We start from the raw sequence: 18069 nt of genomic DNA on the forward strand, positions 1-18069 counted from the left end.
GCTCATCCAGACACAAGCACCACAGAACCCACAAGCATTCACGCAAGCAACACCCAGATGCAGACATTCCAACAGTCACTACCACCTCTGTGTCCCCATCCTCCTCGTCTCCCTCCTCCCTCCCTGTGATGTCTACACTCACACCGGCATGCACACCACCATCAGCCAGTGCTTCCATCACCACCACACCCTCCAGTCCAGTCCGCACACGTGCAGTCACCACCCCCACTACCATTTACACGTCCCCTGTGTCCTCTCCCACTGTGTCTGTCACCCCCTCTTCCAAGACACACAAACGCAGGCAGACACCCACCCAACAGCCATCCACCTCACGACAGCCTCCAGCACAAGCACCTGCACCCAAAGACAGCACACCTGACTCTCCTACAACCACATCCTCTTCCTCCACTCCCATCACCACTTCTCCGACCTTTTACCTTGGTCCTAAGAAAGTTTTCCTCGCTAATCTTGACCTCTTTCCCTCCACTGACCCACCCCCTCCATCTGCAAAGAGTCCCAAGAGCACCTCAGCCACCACCAGCCCAGCTTCGAGTGTCACTGTGGTGCATGGGTTCTGGAGTCCACCCTTTGCCAGCAGTGACACTTCAATCAGCAGCAAGGGGACAGCCAGCCCCCCCCCCCCCCCAGGCAAGAGGACCCGGAAACTAAAGGGCCGCCGTGAGAGGACTGACACGGCTGCCCCCAAGGAGCCAAGTTCGCCCACTTCACCAGCCACAACAGCTAGGGGAGGCAAGGGCCCGAGAGCCCCATCTAAGGAGCGAAAGGGCAGCAGGGCGGAGAAGTCAGCCAGCAGGAGCGCGGAGCAGGAGGGGCCCACAAGCCCCATCCCGGGTGTTAGGGAGAAAACCAAAGGGCCCAGGACTCCGTCACCGAAGGGTCCAGCAACAGCACGGTCGGAGGGCGACTGAGCAGGGAGTCCAGGCCAGGTCTGGCTCCCTTGACTTACTGGACGAGCACCGCTGAAGAGGGCCCGCCGTGCAGAAGAGCACCGCTGAAGAGGGCCCCGCCGTGCAGAAGAGCACCGCTGAACAGGGCCCTGCCGTGCAGAAGAGCACCGCTGAACAGGGCCCCGCCGTGCAGAAGAGCACCGCTGAACAGGGCCTCGCCGTGCAGAAGAGCACCGCTGAACAGGGCCCCGCCGTGCAGAAGAGCACCGCTGAAGAGGGCCCCGCCGTGCAGAAGAGCACCGCTGAAGAGGGCCACGCCGTCTCAAGCACCGCTCCGCTGGGCCCTTCCTGTCAAGCACCGCTCCGCTGGGCCCTTCTTCTCAAACACCGCTCCGCTGGGCCCTGCCATCTCAAGCACCGCTCCGCTGGGCCCCGCCGTCTCAAGCACCGCTCCGCTGGGCCCCGCCGTCTCAAGCACCGCTCCGCTGGGCCCTTCCTGTCAAGCACTGCTCCGCTGGGCCCTTCCTGTCAAGCACCGCTCCGCTGGGCCCCGCCGTCTCAAGCACCGCTCCGCTGGGCCCTTCCTGTCAAGCACCGCTCCGCTGGGCCCTTCTTCTCAAGCACCGCTCCGCTGGGCCCTTCCTGTCAAGCACCGCTCCGCTGGGCCCTTCCTGTCAAGCACCGCTCCGCTGGGCCCTTCCTGTCAAGCACCGCTCCGCTGGGCCCCGCCGTCTCTCAAGCACCGCTCCGCTGGGCCCCGCCGTCTCAAGCACCGCTCCGCTGGGCCCTTCCTGTCAAGCACCGCTCCGCTGGGCCCCGCCGTCTCAAGCACCGCTCCGCTGGGCCCCGCCGTCTCAAGCACCGCTCCGCTGGGCCCTTCCTGTCAAGCAGCGCTCCGCTGGGCCCCGCCGTCTCAAGCACCGCTCCGCTGGGCCCTTCCTGTCGAGCACCGCTCCGCTGGGCCCCGCCGTCTCAAGCACCGCTCCGCTGGGCCCCGCCGTCTCAAGCACCGCTCCGCTGGGCCCTTCCTGTCAAGCACCGCTCCGCTGGGCCCTTCCTGTCAAGCACCGCTCCGCTGGGCCCCGCCGTCTCAAGCACCGCTCCGCTGGGCCCCGCCGTCTCAAGCACCGCTCCGCTGGGCCCTTCCTGTCAAGCACCGCTCCGCTGGGCCCCGCCGTCTCAAGCACCGCTCCGCTGGGCCCTTCCTGTCAAGCACCGCTCCGCTGGGCCCCGCCGTCTCAAGCACCGCTCCGCTGGGCCCCGCCGTCTCAAGCACCGCTCCGCTGGGCCCCGCCGTCTCAAGCACCGCTCCGCTGGGCCCCGCCGTCTCAAGCTCCGCTCCGCTGGGCCCTTCCTGTCAAGCACCGCTCCGCTGGGCCCTTCTTCTCAAGCACCGCTCCGCTGGGCCCTTCCTGCATGCACTGTTAACGGTTCACTGTGCCCACCATGCCTCCTCCTTGACCAGTGGAGACTGTAATCCACTTGAGAGACTGTGGCTTTGCACTCCCCAGGATGGCACAGTGGGCAACCCACCCACTTGTGAGACTTGAGAGACTGTGGCTTTGCACTCCCCAGGATAGCACAGTGGGCAGCCCACCCACTTGTGAGACTTGAGAGACTGTGGCTTTGCACTCCCCAGGATGGAACAGTGGGCAACCCACCTACTGTAGAGACTTGGAGACTGTGGCTTTGCACTCCCCAGGATGGCACAGTAGGCATGGTGGCCCCTTCGTGGTTCTGGCGTCGTGGACTCATGTGGCTGTGGTGCCCCCCCCTTCCCTTCCCCCTGAGGTGCCTGTAGTTTTTTCATCAGATGCCCCTGCAGTGTTCTCTCCAGAGGACTCAGGTCTCCTGTGTGGGCTTTGCCCTTGTGTTGTTACACTTTGGCCCACGGACACTTCGATTTTCTTTTGATGTGCAGGACTAATTGCCTCGGTTATCCATTGCACTGTATATAGACTTATTTTGATATTGATTTTTTGGCTAGTTGCCAAAACTTTTCAGAGACTATTTTGTACATAAATTTTTGTATTCAAATTTTAATTCTGTCTTTGCATTTATCAGGGGGGTTTGGGTGGTGTCACTGTGACTTGTTGCTCTGCATTGGTGTGTACATAGTTTGGGGGGGTGGGGGTCGCATATGTGTGTGCCCGTAAGCTTTCCTCCTCCCCCCTCCCGTGTGTCGTAGGTGTAGTACTCACCATTGTCATCTGCGCCGGCGTTCGTCCTCGTGGTAGATGAGCAGGTAGATGAGAGCAGGTAGTATGTTTAATTCGGGTTCCATGCTGTCCTCCTTCCTCGTGGAGTGCGTAGAGGTGAGCGTTTTCCCGTTCGTAGTCTGTTTCCGCCGTGTTTTTATCGGCAGGGCTCCCGCCCCGGAAAAGGTGGCGGATTGGTGAGTTATGATACTGTGGGCGGTACATTGTCTGCCGCCTGCCTGTTGGCGGTGACCGCCGCGCTGTTTGTCTGTACCGCCGCGGCGGGCGGAGTGTTAATGTGGCGGGCTGTGTTGGCGGTTCCCGCCAGGGTCAGAATTCCATTTTTTGGACCGCCAGCCTGTTGGCGGGTTGGCCGCCGATTTATCACCGACCGCCAGGGTTAGAATCACCCCCAAAATCCTTCTGCTAAGTGTTTCAATGTTTGGTAAAGATTCACACACACATTTTCATACTTGCTGGCACACACATGCCACGTAAAGACCCAATCATGCTTACTACATACACAAAGATTCATGTATTTGTACATACCCAAACATGTATATGTGGATGCAGTCACACACACACACCTCCCGCCTCTAATCCTGATTCTTATCTCTCTTTCTTACAGAGGGGGATCTATCGTCCTGACATCATCTGTAGTTGGCTACACATTTGTCCCTGTAAGTATGTTTCGTTATTTATTGACTATGGTGGCACAAAGGTAATAAATTCAGCGTAATTCTGCAAAATAGAGTCCTGTCATTTTATGTTAAGTTTTAGTAGACAATGGCGGTCATTCTGACCGCGGCGGGCGGCGGTCGCTGCCCGCCATGCGGTTACCGCCGAATGACCGCACCGCGGTCAAAAGACCGCTGCGGTCATTCCAACTTTCCCGCTGGGCCGGCGGGTGACCGCCGAAAGGCCGTCCGCCGGCCCAGCGGGAAAGCCCCTGCAACGAGGAAGCCGGCTCGGAATGGAGCCGGCGGAATTGCAGGGGTGCGACGGGTGCAGTGGCACCCGTCGCGATTTTCACTGTCTGCAAAGCAGACAGTGAAAATCTTTGTGGGGCCCTGTTAGGGGGTCCCTGCACTGCCCATGCCAGTGGCATGGGCAGTGCAGGGGCCCCCAGGGGCCCCACGGCACCCGTTCCCGCCATCCTGGTTCTGGCGGTGGACACCGCCAGAAACAGGCTGGCGGGAAGGGGGTCGGAATCCCCATGGCGGTGCTGCAAGCAGCGCCGCCATGGCGGTTTCCCTGGGCCAGGGGAAAACCGGCGGGAAACCGCCGGTTCCCCTTTTCTGACCGCGGCTTTACCGCCACGGTCAGAATAGCCCAGGAAGCACCGCCAGCCTGTTGGCGGTGCTTCCGCCGCCCTCCACCATGGCGGTCATGGACCGCCAAGGTCAGAATGACCCCCAATGTGTCTTTGTGTCACGTTTTTGATGCGGGAAGCATTTAAACAAAAACCCTGTGGTTTTTTTTTGTATCTGTGTGTTCTCTTTAAGTTTTCACTACAAATGTCACCATTCTCTGCAGTGGTGTACTACATCATTCAATTTTGCCTAGGCCTAACATGTTAATGAACCGCATTGAACAAGCAATTGCAAATCTAACAAGTTTAGCACTGGCTGTTAACTTTTTTGCTTTGCCAACACCATTTTTGAGAACATTTATTGTAAGTAGACACGTGGGACTGTAGTGGCTGGTACCAGTACTGGGGGCGCCCTGGCCAACATGAAAAAATAACTAAAAGAAAAACTATTTTTTCAGTTATATTCATCTCACAAGTGATGGAAACTCAGGTTCAACCCATCAAGAAAGACGTGCATCTCCCTTCAAAAGCCATGCTTGAACCCACACTAAATGCACAGCCATCAGGAATAGTTGAGCATTTCTCAGAAATGTGGAGGGAAATAATTTTTGATCATTGGGTACCTTCCCCAATGTTATGTAATAGAAGACCAATTACTTCACCCTTCTCCACAGAAAATGACATAACAAATGGGGATCATCTACCTATTCTCAAAAGGAGTTTCCTTCATCAAAAGAAGGCAAGAGAATATATTCAATCCCTTTCCTTATACTGAGGAAAAGGGCACTGAAATCAATGCTATATTAATACTCACTCACAGATATATAAAAAAAGTGCATTTCAAGATGACCACTCTGCAGAAGGTTGCCCTAGTATAGGAAGAATGTGAATTCTGGAGCACATTGGACTTGTTTGCATATATCCTTATACCTATTCATAAAGCCCAAATCCAATATGCGTCATTGTCTGAACATGGCACCTATTACCCATTCAAACTACTCCTATTTGGCATAGAGTCAGCACCTAGACTAATTAGAAAATGTCTAATATTATGGTGACACCTCTCAGCTGTAAGTGTACTCATGTCTACTCTTCCCCGGATTACTGGTTGGTAGAGTGGAGGTTCTGAATTGCCACACCTACACACAATTGACAGTCTTTTTGCTACACAACCTAGCCTTTACAGTTAATTTATCCTTGTTACCATGGTTGAACTGATAAAATGTATCAATTCAGGCTAATCCCATTACATATTCTGAGCTTGTTGTTTAAGAAATTGCCATTGAGAGTGTGCCATTTTGTAGTTTTATCTGTGTGTATAAAAACAGTAAAATGCTTATGTATTTATAAGAGCTCAATTGACCCAATGGGTTTGCACTCCTTGGTTTTAAGTTATTTTATTGGGCATTTCTCAGATGCCAAATGATTACACACCAGCAAAGGTCTCTTGGTGTCCCTTTTGGTCACTTTTCTACTGAACTATTTGATACTGAAGAGCATTATTGCTTAAGAGTGTGTGTTGGAAATGGCATCTCTGCAGGGTCACCCCCAAACTTTTTGCCTTCCTCCTTCTCCTTGTCTGATCTAATTTTTGCTGGCTTTAGGACTCTGCACACTTTACCACTGCTAATCAGTGCTAAAGTGTATATGCTCTCTCTGTAAAACATGGTAACATTGGCTCATACCCAATTGGCATATTTTATTACTTGTAAGATCCTAGTAAAGTGCATTACATGTGCCCAGGGCCTGTAAAGTGAATGCTACTAGTGGATCTGCAGCACTGGTTGTGCCACCCACATAAGTTGCCCCTTAACCATGTCTCATGTCTGCCATTGCAAGGCCTGTGTGTGCGGTTTCACTGTCACTTCGACTTGCCATTCAAAAGAACTTGCCAAGTCTCAAACTCCCCTTTTTCTACATATAAGTCACCCCTAAGGTAGGCCCTATGTAACTCATATGGCACGGTGCTGTGTAGGTAAAAGACAGGACATATGACTGTGTGTTTTATATGTCCTGGTACTGGAAAACTCCTAAATTTGTTTTCCACTAATGTGAGGTCAGCTTCTTTCATAGGCTAACATTAGGGCTACCCTCATATACTGTTTGATTGGTAGATTCTGACTAGTAAGGGGTAGACAGGTCATATTTAGTATGACCAGAATGGTAATGCAAATTCTGCTGACTGTTGAGGTTGGATTTTATATTACTATTTTCGAAATGCCACTTTAAAAAAGTGAGCCTTTCTCTTCACTTAAAATCCATCTGTGCCTTACAGCCTGTCTCTAATCACTGACTGGGATGGGCTGGTTGACAGCTCCCTTGTGCATTTCACCCAGACAACAACAAACACAGGATGCTCAGTCACACTTGCACACATCTGCATACTGAATGGGTCTTCCTGGGAGGAAAGGGTGGAGGGGCTTGACACTTACATTTCATAGGGTACTGGCCTGCCCTCACACAAAGGACTGCCACACCTCCTACTGGGACCGTGGCAGACAGACCTGTATTGAAAGGGGACCCTGTGCACTTCAAAACCACTCTTTGAAGTCTCCCTCACTTCAAAGGCACTTTTGGGTATATAAACTGGATCCCTGACCCTACCAATGCAGACACTTCCTGGGATAGACACTCTGAACCTGTTGCTTTACTTGCCAAGAGGAGCTGCCGGGCTGCCCAAACGACACACCTGGACTGCTGTGCAGGACTGCTGCCTTGCTTTTGCCCTGAGCCTTGCTGGCCTCTCTGCTGAGAAGTGCTCTCCAAGGGCTTGGATTGACCTTGCCTCCTCTTTCCTGAAGTCTCAGGGCCAAAAAGACATCATGTCTTCCAAGGAACTTTGGTGTGGCAAAAATCGACGCACAGTCTGCCAGAATTGACACACAGCCTGCCTAGCGGTGAAAGAATCAATGCATCGCCGACCCGGAACAACGCACCCCAGCTCCCTGAGTGGAGATCGACGCAGTGTTGCACCCAGAACTTCGACGCATGGCCCACCGGATCAATGCATCACCAAGCCACAATGACGCAGCCTGACTTCCTACATAAGGAATCGACCCAGCGCCTGCCCTGCAACAGAAACTCTGACGCATCGCCCACCGGATAGACACTGCACCTGTCCAGCAAACACAGATTTCCATGCATCATCCCTGGGCATCAAAAGACCCCGCATCACAAATAGGATTCAAGCCTGTGCACCAGAATTCGACGCAAAGCCCTTGCTGTATGGAAAAGAACAGACAGATCGTCTGTGTGTGCCCGGAAATCGGACACACACCTTTCTTTTTCTGCATCTCCTCTGCAGTCTCCGTGCGTGTAATTTAGATGCACGCCAGATACTTTGTGCACACAAGAGACAACTGATGATTTTTATAGACTTAAGACTCTTCTTATCATTACAAAAGTGACATTTCAACTTGTACGTTTTAACCTTAATTCACTCATATAAATATCTTATATTTTTCTAAACCTGTGTTGTGTATTTCTGTGGTGTTTTCACTCTGCAATTGCATGATTAATTGGATAAATACATTACACATTGCAAGTATAGCTTGACTGCTCAGTGCCAAGCTACCAGAGGGTGGGCACAGAATAATTTGGATTGTTTGTGACATACCCTGACTAGGATTGTGGTCCCTACTTGGACAAAGGTGTATACCTCTGCCAAATATAGACCCCATTTCTAACAGTGTGGAATTAAAAATCGCATGGACTTCTACTCAGGTTTGGCAAGATATCAAACATTTATGTGATATCTCACAAATTGCAGTGGTTGATATCTGTGCATGACTGGAATTGGTGGAGCAATACAGAGATCTGAGTTTCAAAGAGTGGGAAATAGCCGTTGTTTGCCAGTTTCCAGTTTGTTCATTAAGGAGCGTTCAAATCATCTGAAAGGTTAAAAGCAGATTTTTTTTCCCAAATAGACCCTTTACCCATATCTCCAATTTTGTTTTTATGATTTTACACATCTTATGCTATATGGATATCAGCCAAACCAATCAAGAAGTGAATCTAAAACTGGTGCAGATGAGCACTCGAAAAATATGTAATTATAGTTTTCCATATAGTATGGCCTGGGGGAATGTTCTGTGAAATTTCGAGAGAGTGAGAATTTGATCAACTGATTATTAAGAAACTTATATTATTAACGTATAGGCCTTGAAAAATATATTGATCAAAGCAGCAATGCTTCTTTAGTATTTTTTGTCTTTATTACCTACCTGTGTGTCAATTTCAATGAGGCACACTGGGGTGGTTGATTGTGCACCTGATGCTGAGTGGAAGATGCTCATAATATCAACATGATTTCTGTCCAAACTAAAGAAATATTTCTTGAGAGTCTTTAATGTATTAATCTCACCTGTTAGAAAGAAATCAACTTCCATACTAGGGCATTTATGTTATGTATATCTACAGTAAGAAACACCTTCATCCCTTTATCCCTGTTTGTGTGTCTTTGTAGTGGATCCTATTTAGATTTACTGGGAATCAGGAGTTTAGCTTACCTTCTAGTGGCTTTTAACCCACATAGTCTGCTCTGTTTTAGCACATTTATTTAATTATTTCTTCCAAGATAGCTGCTATGTTTATAGTTAGGAAGATGTTCAATTTCACCAGCTCAATGGCACTTTGTGAAGGCGTCACTATCAGCATCAAAGACAAGTGATAAGTGATATACATAGGTATTCACATCATGTAGTTTCCCACTTACGGGTGACAGTAACATAATGTACTTTTTCATGCCTTCTTATCTATAGTTTATGAACATACCTGCGTCAGGGGTTCTACAATATCTGTATAATTACATCTCATGAAGACAGTGTTATCAGAGGGATTCCTACCACATGCCATCAACGCTATCTATGCTACACGTCACCTTGATGCAGACCCAGCCTTCATGTCTAGAGAGTTCATTCCAAGGTAATGAGGGTTATAGGGCTCTTCTTATGGACGTAGTACTGGCAGATTAGGTTTAACACACCTAGCTCTCTTTAGGTTAGAGATTAGGTTCTCCATGCTAGGGTATAAGGGTCTATTTCATGCCTGTTTCACATCTTATGTTATTGCAAGATGGCGGGGTCTTTATAATCATGACTCTCGTATTTACAATTCTGTTTCTTGTATTGTTCATTATCCTAATCATTGCAGCCCATGCACTGTACAGTAGATTGCAGTCTTGGAAATAAAACCTATTGAAAACTTTACTGCATCTCCTTCATTGCCTGTGTGTGTCTGAGAGTTGTTGCTCATGTGAGAAAAGGGTAATCTCCATTTCACCAAGACTCCCCAGAGATGTTGCACTCTTGAGTCCATGTGTGAAGGCTACCACAAGTCACCTTTTACTGTTTGGGTTTTTGGTGAGGAACTGCTTGTGAACCGGCAGGGCTGGGCTGACAGTTGAGACTTGTTGAAGGATTGGCCTAGTCCAATTACGACATCTTTCAGACAATCCTCTAGTGTGAGATGTGAGAGAAGGATGCTGCAGGTTTCCTTAATGGAATAGTTGTCTAATTGATTGCTACATCTTGTCAAAAGCTCTTGGATGTTCTACTGATTGTGTGCCTGAAATGATAAAAGTGTATGGTGTTCCAGAATTCTTATTTTCAAATGCAACATGGTTTGCTGTTATTGAATTCTACAAATATGCTCACCTTTTTCGCCACGCCTAAAAAAACATAGAGAAGTAGCTGAATGTCAAAAGGGTAATTTTGAACATATTCGGTGGACTGCCTGTGTGCTAGGTCATAGACGCCATGGCCCCTAACCCAATTCAGGAGGACCACCCACCATATTTAAGATCCCCCTTCCTGATGGGGATCTCTGTGCCTTGAGTATATCTGCCTCACTAGCTGATGTGCTGAAGTAAATGGCGAGCTGACACTATAGTTTTTGCCCATTCATTTTTCTGCAGCAAATTCCAAGACAGAAAGGGAGCTTAGTAGGGCAGGGCTGCCATCACCGTGGCTTGGTGTCCATGTAACGGAAGGTAATGCCAGGTAAAGTGTGTGAGAAAGCTGACACACAAGCTTAAGTTACGCTGGAAAAACCTGATAGTCTGCAATGCTAAATGAGCAGGGGGAACCTCCAGGATGACAGTGAAGGAGGTCTGCCAGTTCATGCATGGTTTCTGCTCCGCCAAACTCTAACTGAGGACCTGAGTTCAATAGGTAGTTACTTAATTTTAATTTCAAGAGTTCTCATTCACAAATAACCTTCAGATTTAGATTTTCAACTGCTTTTTATTTTCACAAGGAAAATTGTGTCTTGAAAATGTCAATGTTCAGTGTTTCCCATACTTTTTTGATGCTTGTACACCTTACCAGATTGTTTCTCAGGTTTCCAATTTATGCAAAAGTCTATGTTCTCCCTCATAATACATGAAAGGCACAATGTTTTTCCTTGCTGCTAAACCCATTTTCCAAATCCACATGCGTGATAGGACCTTGTTCTCACCAGTTTTGGAGGTTTCAAGATATGTTTGGATTTTATGTGAGAAACCATCTGCAAGGTTTTTCTGAATATAACTAAAATAAAACTTTAGTGTAGCTGCCTCTTCCTCTCACCAAATATGTACGTTTTTCTCCTCTTTTTCTTCAAATGTCTTACATTGAAAAGTCAAGTTGTCAGATCCACTTTTCTTCTGCATTGCATGTATTTCTGCATGAAACTTGATTCTGTGCTGCATGATTTCTCATTGTTGTATGGAAATCCCTAAAGAGAGTAAAACCTTCTGTGAACTGTCAATTCATCATCCATTTGTACCTCCTCAAAGTAGAGTAAATATTCTTCTTTTCCTCCTTGCAACAGTATTTTGGTGCCTACTGTGTCAGCAAGACGGCCCTCGCTTGTTTGACCAAGATTTTGGCATCAGAATTATCTCCGATGAATATTCGTCTAAACTCACTAGCGCCTGGAATGACGAGGACGAAGATGAACGAAAGTGTAAGTATAGCTAGCATTATACAAATAGGGAAAGGGGATACTTACACCTGGGTATGGTGATGAAACACAGATCTATATAAATATGTCCTTGTTTATCATAAAATAAATTAACTTTGGACCTTGCATTATTGGATGTGTTCAAACTGGCTTACATTTCATTTGGATAAAACTGAAATTATTCTTTTCCACAGACCATGTGACACAAAGTTAAACAAAGAATTGCTGTTCTTGTGGCAAAGGAAAGGGTCCGGTGCTCCTGTCCTGAAAATCATAATCATGTTGTAGTTTTTAACCCTTGATTTATTACATACAGCAAAAATCCTAATGCACTGTAGGCACCTTTACAACAAGGATTGAGACCTAGAGCCATACTCTGTAGTGTAGAGGGCACACCATGTGCATCTTCTTTGCCAAATGTGACTACAGCCAACTCAGCAGGCTTACAGGAGTTACTGTGGTGGCGGTGAAATGGTTGTATTGGCACGACAAAATGTTTTACCTGTCCTCTGTTAGGAAGAGTGGCTTACTGGCCTCTCTCATATTTTTCTATATATTGATCTGACAGTCTCCTACAACTGGGTCCTCCACTCATCTCTGTGGGGCATGGATATCACATATATATATACCTCCGTACAGAGGTGATGGCTAGATCAATACGGGAGTGGGTCTCTCCCTCTGCTATCTGTCACAGTTCACATCAGCCCCTCCTGCCATACAGGGTCACCAATTTCCATGCGCTACACACAGACAATAGCCTGATTTGCCTGGCACAGTTCCCTGCACCTTGCTCAGGTGGCCCTAACATTTGGGATCCCCTCTGGATCTTGCTTCCTCCAATGCCCTCCTCTTCCTCACAAGCACATTGGTCTTGGCAAGCAGGCAGGCATTGGTTCTCCAGGTTCTAGGGCAGGCGATATTGGTTTACCTATGTGATGTCCCCTCAACCAGCAAGGAGACTAGCATGCTGGGCCCCTAGTCCTGGTCAGAAGCAGAAGTCTTGCAAATCTTCCTCTTCTCCAGCTGAATGGCTGGCTGTTCAGCATTTCTTTCCCAGGTACCAAATGTAATTTAGTGTCTGAGTCTTTGATTTTTTATTTTGGGGTTGTGATCTTTTGAAATGGACATCTTTCTTTCTTCTTCATTCTGAAGGATGTCTGTCACAGCAAACAAGACTCCGAAGCTGATTGTCCACAACAAGATTTTTGGGAGTAACAAGAGTTCACATCTCAATGTCAACCACAGTGATATGTGGATAAAAATGTTAATCCTGGGTCCTCAGCCCTATTCTTTATGATTCCTTATTAGTCACTGCTCTCTCTTCCTGAGATGTGCCCTGGCCCCTTCCTTATGATCTATCACTGAATCAAATAGGCCTTTCAAAGAGAGAGAGACTGGCTCTCCCATCCTCCAGTGTATTTCCCACCCAGCTTAATGGAATGCAGCGATACACAAACTATTTGGCAGTTTTCACCAGGGGTCCTGGACTCCCCAAAGTGGAACCCAAAGTGGAACCCAAGGTCCTCCATGTAAGGTACCAGTGCAGGCACTTCAGCAATCAGTATATATTCCTAGCAATTCACTGTCCAGCACTGATATGCCATGCATTATGCTACCATAAGCATACTCATATGAGGCACACACACTCAGTATGCATACACTGTTCAGTGCTACAGCCTCTCTATTTTGTACCAGTGTCACTTTACACACACATACACAAACACACACACACACACACACACGGATTTAGCATGTGTGCACTTTACCCCACTTTACCCTCTGTGTAGTGTATGTGCTGCATGCTCACATGCATTCAGCAAGGTTTCATCACACAAGCACTTCCACATCGACCTGATGTAGGCCAGTGGTGAGTTAAACACACAGCAGTGAAACTTTTAAAAAGGTGAGTGAACCTGTAGACCTCACTCCAGGTTCACACAATAAAATGGTCCTGTTCACTAATACCGATCACTACACGGTATGCTGCCACCACCGTGGTAGGCTGAATAACTCCTGGTGAAGGCACTAGCCTTCCACCCACTATGAGGATAGCACCTTGTGCATCCCTCCCTGTCCAACAAGATTGCAATCTGTGAGACAGGCCCATGTCAAGGTGCACATACATGATCTGTGTTCGCCTATGACAGAAAATCATCATTAGAGATCCAGACAACAATAAAGGTGGCCACTCAGGGTAGGGATTCATGTTTTAGAAATGCAGAGGACTTTTCTTTCCCAACAGAGTCCTACTGAATTGCGTTAAGGAGAGAAAAAGAGGGTCCCTTTTCAGCTAGGGAGTTTCTTGTTGAGCTTTTCTGCCCCATTATTCTCTGAAGGGACACATCCTGCAGGTTAAGAGGGAGCTTAGTTGGACAGCCTTGCTTGCTTTTGTGCTCTTGTTTTGGGTTGCGGCTGACAGGAGACACCAGCACCATCCAGCACCCCCAGCATTCCTGCTCACATTTCCTGTGAAAGTCCTTGGCTGAATCAATTTGAGTGAAATAAGCAAAAAGGCTGGACTTCCCTCAACAAAACCCCTCACACCAGCCTTTTGCATTTGAAAGATGGGAGGGAAATGTCCAGCATATGTGTCAGGCTTTTGTTTTCCTGAAATCAGAGTTGCACACTAGTGCTGACCATGAAACTCTTTGAGCTCAGTAATGGGTAATTGCAAAGTCCCCTGGCCATGTTTGGGACCAGTAGCGTGTGGAATTTGACCCAAGAATGCTATAAGAAGATGGCTACACCCTGCTTCGAGGGATATAGTAGACCAGTTGCTCTTGATTGGAATAGAAAGTCTCCTTGCATGAGGGAGAATCAGCTGAGAAGGAGAAATGTGATGTAAAAGATGAGGTAGGAGAAGCTGAAGATGTTCAGTGTTGCCTTTGGTGAGGATCTGCACCATTATGTCTGAGTGAAGAACAGAGATCCTAAATTCACCCAGCAGTGGAATACCTGGATATCTCATTGGATTGCACTTACCAAGGTACTTGTAGGTAGCTGAGTTCCTCAACCAAAAAGTGTCAAAAAACCATGTGTCACTGAAAGAAGATTGAACTGCCATCTGCAGTCCCCCATAAAAAGAATCACCTGTGCCAGGGAAGAGTCATACTTGTCAAGGAGCTTCCACTAAGAGCTACGTAATTGCCACAACAAGGAAGGCTGTGCACCTAGTTTGTTTGGGTGGTGAGTTTTTGTGGTAGGGCCTGATGAAGAGCCCAGTGCAAGAGCCAATGATCTGCAACTTCACCCAAGCCTCCTTATCCTGAACTTATACTGTCTCCTCCCTCATGGGTGCAAGGGACACCTTGTGCATTAATGAGGCAAGCTGGACATGATCACTGCCTGATTGTGACCTGGGCTGTGCACACAAACTCCCCCCCCCCATTGGATGCTAGCACAGTCTGGCTCGGATAGAACACTCATCCAGGACAGAAAAGGTGCTGTGTGATTGAACCCTTCCAGGGAAGGGATCATACCAATAGCGAGAGGGACTGCTGCAACTGAAACTAACTGCGTAACCAGGGAGTTAATCAACCAAGTAAGTCCACTGAGTTTTTGTCTCAGGAAAGTCCAAGGATCAGCACACATGGCCACTAAAGAGTGTGCCACCATGAATATTGTTTCCTTAATTTCAAACAATACTTCTATTGAATGTTGGTAACTCAAATATGAGAAATAATACTTCTGGATCATAAGACAGCATAGGTCTTTACGTTCTTGCACACTACTTTCAAAACTCCTTAAAAGGGGTTGTGAGCAACTGAGGGCAGATTTATGAAAGTGCGCACTGTTCTTTCACACCTTAGCACCCCCCTAATGCCACCATGTGTGCACCGTATTTAAAATACGGCACACCATGGCGGTAGTCAGGGGTACCAGCATCATAATTTTTTACGCTAGTATGGCGCTTTGCAGGATTAGCATCAAAAATTGACACTAATCCTACAATGCACCCAGAGGCCCATTAAAAACAATGGGAACCTCCCATTAATGCGTGCTCTTAGCATGCATTAAAAATGCAGATAAAAATAATGCAAAGAAATCACTTGGATTTCTTTGCACCATTTTTTCTGCTCCCCTAGCGTCGGAATGCCCCCTTTAAATATATTATGCCTGGTGCAGGCATAATGTGGTGCAATGGGTTACAAAGTGGCACAATGGAAACATTGAGCCACTTTGAAAATATGGTGTGGTGTTTTTGCCCTTCTAACACCAAATTAGCAGCCAAAAAACCATGCTAATGTAGAGCTGGAATGGAGCAAGGTCCTCTTAAATCTGGGCCTGAATTTTCAGAGATGGCTTTTCCAAAACTCAGTTTTAAAGCCAGTCAAAACTTTTGTTCAGCAGCCTGTTATATTATAATTCTTGTTTTCAGCTTTTTTATTTGTTCTTAATAAAATTAGTTGTTCAGGATTCTAATTTACAGAATACGAGTTTATAACTGATATATTAGTGTGCCAAAAATATATAGCATTTGGGACAGAAATCAAATTACCTAATGTATACGCCTGAAAAAACAGAGTTTGAGTTCATCAAAACTCATTGTTTCTTTCAGCGTGGAACTGTTGTTTAATTAATATACTTTAGAACAAATTATGAGGATCTTCATTCTAAAATACTTTATATGTTGTTCAGAGAGTTCCTTTATGCTTGGTTGATTGATTATTACTTTCTCACTTTTAGCGGTATTACCCATGTATCCTTATTTATTTCAGTTTTAAAAAAAATGTGAGCAAGAGCTGTAGTGTCATCCAAGGCCTTGCTTGATATATGCTTAAGATCAGAGATTTGAATGTCCTCTGCAATGCAGCAGACAGTGGTACAACAAATAGAGCAAGTTATGCCAGTTACAACAGGCAGACTGTCATTGTTCCCTTGCTTATCTGAAAATTCTTAGTTTCATGGCATATAATCATACCAGTTACACGTATGTCTAAATACAGTTTCCTTAATTATTGTTTGAATACTGAGCAACAAATGTACAAAACTCATCAGGCCCATAAGTATAAATCATGGATGCATCTAGGTGCCATTGAAAGAAACTGTAGACTACCAATGACTCGTGGACTAAAGATGCATCTTCCCAAGAACACTCTCTAAAAGGATATTAATCCCAGTGACTATGAACAAAAATACAAAGTCAAGAAATGTGACAATTATATATTTCTTGGACATATGCTGGTACTTCCATGATCCTAATGTTGTCCATGGATGTTCCTGCCCCCCAAGTCATCTACCTTCCTATGAAGCAACCAAACTTCCTGATCCAAGTTAGTGGCTAAGGTCAAGAGATCCATCTTGTCCTCTAGCGCTGTTGTGTTGATCAAAGAATTCCAGTCTGGATTGAAAATAACTAATGTCTGCTCATCTGCTGCCATTGATTTGAGCTCTGTATTGGTCTCATGGTCTCAATTGCATTTGTCTGGACAGAAGCAGTTGAGGATATTATCGCTGTTAGCATGCACATAATTGTTTGGAGCATCATCTCTGCCATTTCTTGCCCATTTGGTTGTGACCAATCTTTGTCTAGTTTACAAGTAAGGTCTTCCATACACAGAATTTGCCATTTCCAGTGTGACATACGTAGATACCAAACGATGATAGTCAAAAACCAGTAAAATAGGTTGTTAGTGACAACACACCCCCTGCAGGATTAAGGAGAACTTCATCAGGCAGCCCAACAGAGGAAGGGCTTTTGGAGGAAGGACATTGCACAGCCGGCTCAATTAAGGGTGGATGGAGTAATGTCTTTTTTCCTATCCATTACTGCCACAAAAAAAGCTCACAGCGAGGGACAGAAAAAAATTAATGACCCCACACACATTTCCAGGGTCAGGGTATAATTTTTATTTTCTTTTTCAGAAAAAAACTCCAGTTTTGGGAGTTTGTTTCTGTAAAAAAAAAAGTAAACGTTTGATGGATAGCCATCAAACTGTCAGCTTCTGTCCACCAAAGTTTTGAACTTTGAAAGGAACAGCAGTGATGGTGGTTCCTTTCAATGTACAGAGATGAGCGCTAGGCTGACAGTCATCTCTAAGTATGACAAACTGTAGTTTGTCAGGATGGCAGAGAAATGTCCTTCGCCACCCTGATGGAGAGAGAAATCCAGGCCCTAAGAATTGTGATCCCATCTCCTGTCCAGGAGAATCAAGCTAGTTTCAATCCTGACATACCTCCTGGGGACAATATGAGGACCTTGGTGCACTTAATGTTGAAGGTTAGAAATGACTAGGGGTGTGCAGAACTCCGAGTTTCACTCTGTTACCCAAAAAATCAGCAAGATCCCGTAGAGTTCTGTGACCGGCAGAATTTGACACTTTGTGCTGCTCGTGCTGATTTTTAGAGCTGGGAGGTTGTCCTGCGCTGTAGAATCAGTGCGAACGGCACCACACATTGTGCCAGAGGGCATTACCTCTTTCTGCAACTCAAGTGGATTTTCTACTCAAGTGGCAGATTTCTCAACACAAGAGGCCTGAAACAGCAGCTTTCACTGCCTACGACCTTGGCCTGAATTCAGGCCAGGGCTGATGGCAGTAAAAGCTGCCAGGCCTGTTGTGCACCAGCCTTCCCAATGTGCACTGCACACAGGACTGGCTTGTGCACAAGAGTCCTCAAACGGTAGCTTCCACCTATGGCACTAGCCTGAATTTAGGCCAGGGCGGTAGGCAGTGAAAGCTGCCATCTCAATCCTCGTTTGTGCACCAGA

At 46.9% G+C, this 18069-nt stretch overlaps 1 protein-coding gene across 1 annotated transcript in view; it reads left to right on the forward strand.

Moving 5' to 3' along the window:
- The window catches only part of LOC138265370 (dehydrogenase/reductase SDR family member 4-like), a 164233-nt gene that overhangs the window by 124209 nt on the left and 21955 nt on the right, over nucleotides 1-18069 (forward strand). The window contains exons 6-7 of the mRNA XM_069213015.1: nucleotides 3735-3786; nucleotides 11229-11363. Of these exons, the coding sequence (XP_069069116.1) occupies nucleotides 3735-3786; nucleotides 11229-11363 (187 nt within the window). The remainder of the gene's footprint in view (nucleotides 1-3734; nucleotides 3787-11228; nucleotides 11364-18069) is intronic.

Source organism: Pleurodeles waltl, chromosome 11 (genome assembly GCF_031143425.1).
Source record: "Pleurodeles waltl isolate 20211129_DDA chromosome 11, aPleWal1.hap1.20221129, whole genome shotgun sequence".
NCBI classification, from domain to species: Eukaryota; Metazoa; Chordata; class Amphibia; order Caudata; family Salamandridae; genus Pleurodeles; species Pleurodeles waltl.